This window comes from Eimeria acervulina, genomic scaffold (genome assembly GCF_000499425.1).
Source record: "Eimeria acervulina Houghton genomic scaffold, Eah_scaff1701, whole genome shotgun sequence".
Taxonomy (NCBI): Eukaryota; Apicomplexa; class Conoidasida; order Eucoccidiorida; family Eimeriidae; genus Eimeria; species Eimeria acervulina.
The window spans coordinates 1-2,855 of record NW_013550142.1 but is presented as its reverse complement, the minus strand read 5'-3'; the positions used below and the strand labels follow the sequence as shown (position 1 = coordinate 2,855).

The following is a 2,855-nucleotide window of genomic DNA, read 5'->3' as shown; positions in this document are numbered from 1 at the left end:
ATATATATATATATATATATATATATATTTATATAATGTATATATATTTATATAATGTATATATATATGTATATGTGTAGATATATATAATATAGATTATAAGAGCGTAGACAGTATATAGGTTATAGTATAGATTTTTATATTTATTAATGTATATTTCTGTATGTATATATGTATGTATATGTATGTATATGCATATATGTATTTATTTATTATATTTATTTATTGTTTCTAGATAAAACTGCATACATTCTACTTAAAGGCGATATTATATATATATTATATATATATTTACATCTATATATATATATTATATATATTATATATATATTTACATCTATATATATATTATATATATTATATATATCTTTATATTATATGTAGCATTTATTAGATAAATAAAATAAATATACAGTTGTTATTAACTCAAGCAATGACAAAGTTAATTTATTGCTGTTTCTTCTGTTTCTGCTGCTGCTGCTGCTGTCGCTGTTGCTGTTGCTGCTGTTGCTGCTGCAGGGAGAAGAAGTTCAGCGCTGCTGCTGCTTTGAGCTGGAACATTAGTCATTATTTTGCTGCGCCTTTTGCTGCTGTTTTATATTTAGTATTATGTTATGCAGGGGTAATTTATATGAAGAATCGCAAACCCTTTGATCTGCGCATGCCGCTCAAATGCTGGAACTTAGCTCTCGCTATTTTTAGCTTCATGGGCATGGTGAGAACAGATTATTTATTTATTTTATTTTATTTATTTTATTTAGTTTGTTTTTATTTGTTTATTTATTTACTTTGCTTGTTTATTTTGTTTGTTTGTTTGTTTATGTTGTTTGTTTTGTTTGTCTGTCTGTTTTATTTATTTTTTTGTGTTTTGTTTGGCGTTTGCTATTTTTAGCTTCATGGGCATGGTGAGAATAAATTATTTATTATTTATTTTATTTATTTATTTATTTTATTTAGTTTGTTTATTATTTATTTTGTTTTTATTTATTTGTTTATTTATTTATTTTGTTTGTTTTGTTTGTTGGTTTTATTTGTTTGTGTTTTATGCAGCTCTTGCTATCTTTATATATATATATATATATGTATATATATATATGTATATATATACATATATATATACATATTTATATATTTATTTAATTTATATGTTTATTTTGTTTGTGTATTTTGTTTAGTTGGTTTTCTTTATTTGTTTTTATGTTTCTGTTGTTTCGCTGACTTCAGCTTCATTTATTTGTATTATTTATTATTTTATTAATTAATTTATTCGTCTGTTTTATTTATTTTTAATTAATTAGCTTATTGTTGTTTTGTTTGTTTGTTTATTTTATTTGTTTTTATTATTTTTCTGCTGCTGTTTCGTTCTCGCTGTCTTCGTATAAGAGATATTAACTTATTTATCTGTTTGTTTATATTTATTTATTTATATTTATTTATATTTATTTATATTTGTTTATTTTGTTTGTTCAGATACGCGTTTTACCTCAGCTGCTTTGTTTGATATACTTCTGGGGGTTCGAAGCATCTGTTGCTGCTCCTCCGGTGTATGCCTACGGCCACGGGCCTGCAGGTTTGCTAAACCCTAAACCCTAAACCCTAAACCCTAAGGTGTCGTTTGTGTTGGATTCAGCTGTCTTTGCTGTGGTTTATGAAGGGTAGCGGTCTTCCTAACCCCTAAACCCAAAACTCTAAACCCTCACTTCCTAAACCCTAAACCCTAACCTCCTAAACCCTAAACCCTAACCTCTTAAACCCAACCCCGTAAACCCTAAACAGTAGACTCTCTATTGCAAAACCCTAAACCCTAAACCGTAAATGGATGCGTGCATGCATGTTTTTGTGTTTAGGGCTGTGGACATTGCTGTTTATATATTCAAAGTTCTTGGAGCTGATAGACACTGCATTTATAATATTGCGGAAGAAGAGGCTGTCGTTTCTACACTATTATCATCATGCAACAGTGCTGTTATACACCTGGGATGCATACACCTGCGAGCAGCCAGCAGGTATATATTTTGTAGCGATGAATTATACTGTACATGCAGCAATGTATTTATATTTTTTTATTGCTGCTGTCTTAGAAAGGCCTCTCTCTTGGGGTATATTCGTTACAGTTGCTCAAATATCTCAGATGTTTATAGGTGTAGGTGTTACGTTTGTTTCTATGTACATTGCATGCACTGCACCTTATAAGGCTCTGTGGCACAGACAGCAGCTCGATGATGCACTTAGCTACGGACATTATATAACATTAAAAAATCTTTACTGGGCGTGCTTAATGTATTCAACATATTTCTATCTATTTGCTGAGTACTTCGTTAAACGTTATCTTAGAAAGCCTCAAAACAATAAACACCAGCAGCATCAACTGCAGCACCCCAAGGAGCATCAACACGAAGCAGCAGCAACAACAGCAGAAGATGAAACAGCAGCAGAAACAGCAGTGGCCAAGAAGCAGCAGAAAGATGTCTATAAACGCAAACAGTAATACTGCGGAAGCAGCAACAGCAATATTTGCTGTGCAAACACTATTTGCTGCTGCTGCTGCCGCAGCAGCAGCAGCAAAACATCCACTACAGCGCTTGCATTAACAGCAGCAGCAGCAGCAACAGCAGCAGAAACACCAATATCGGCAGCAGCTGCAGCAACGCCTGCATCTGCTGTGGTAGCACTAGCAGCAGCTGCTTTAGCAGCAGCTGCAGCAGCAGTACCACCTGCTGCACCTCCTGCAATAGCGGAATGCTGCAGCACCAGCTGCAGCATTAGCTGCAGCACCAGCTGCAGCAGCGGTAGAACCTGCAGCAGGAACTGCAATAGCAGCTGCAGCAGCCGCAGCAGCAGCATCTGCTGCTGCT

At 33.4% G+C, this 2,855-nt stretch overlaps 1 protein-coding gene across 1 annotated transcript; it reads left to right on the top strand.

Annotated features, from left to right (window-relative positions):
• Positions 1 to 706: 706 nt before the first annotated feature.
• On the top strand, positions 707 to 2,488 carry EAH_00062360 (fatty acid elongation protein, putative; the record flags this gene model as incomplete). Its single annotated transcript, XM_013396886.1, has 3 exons — positions 707 to 715; positions 1,471 to 1,570; positions 2,082 to 2,488. The coding sequence occupies 3 exons, from the start codon at positions 707 to 709 to the stop codon at positions 2,486 to 2,488; spliced, it is 516 nt and encodes a 171-aa protein (XP_013252340.1).
• Positions 2,489 to 2,855: the final 367 nt, after the last annotated feature.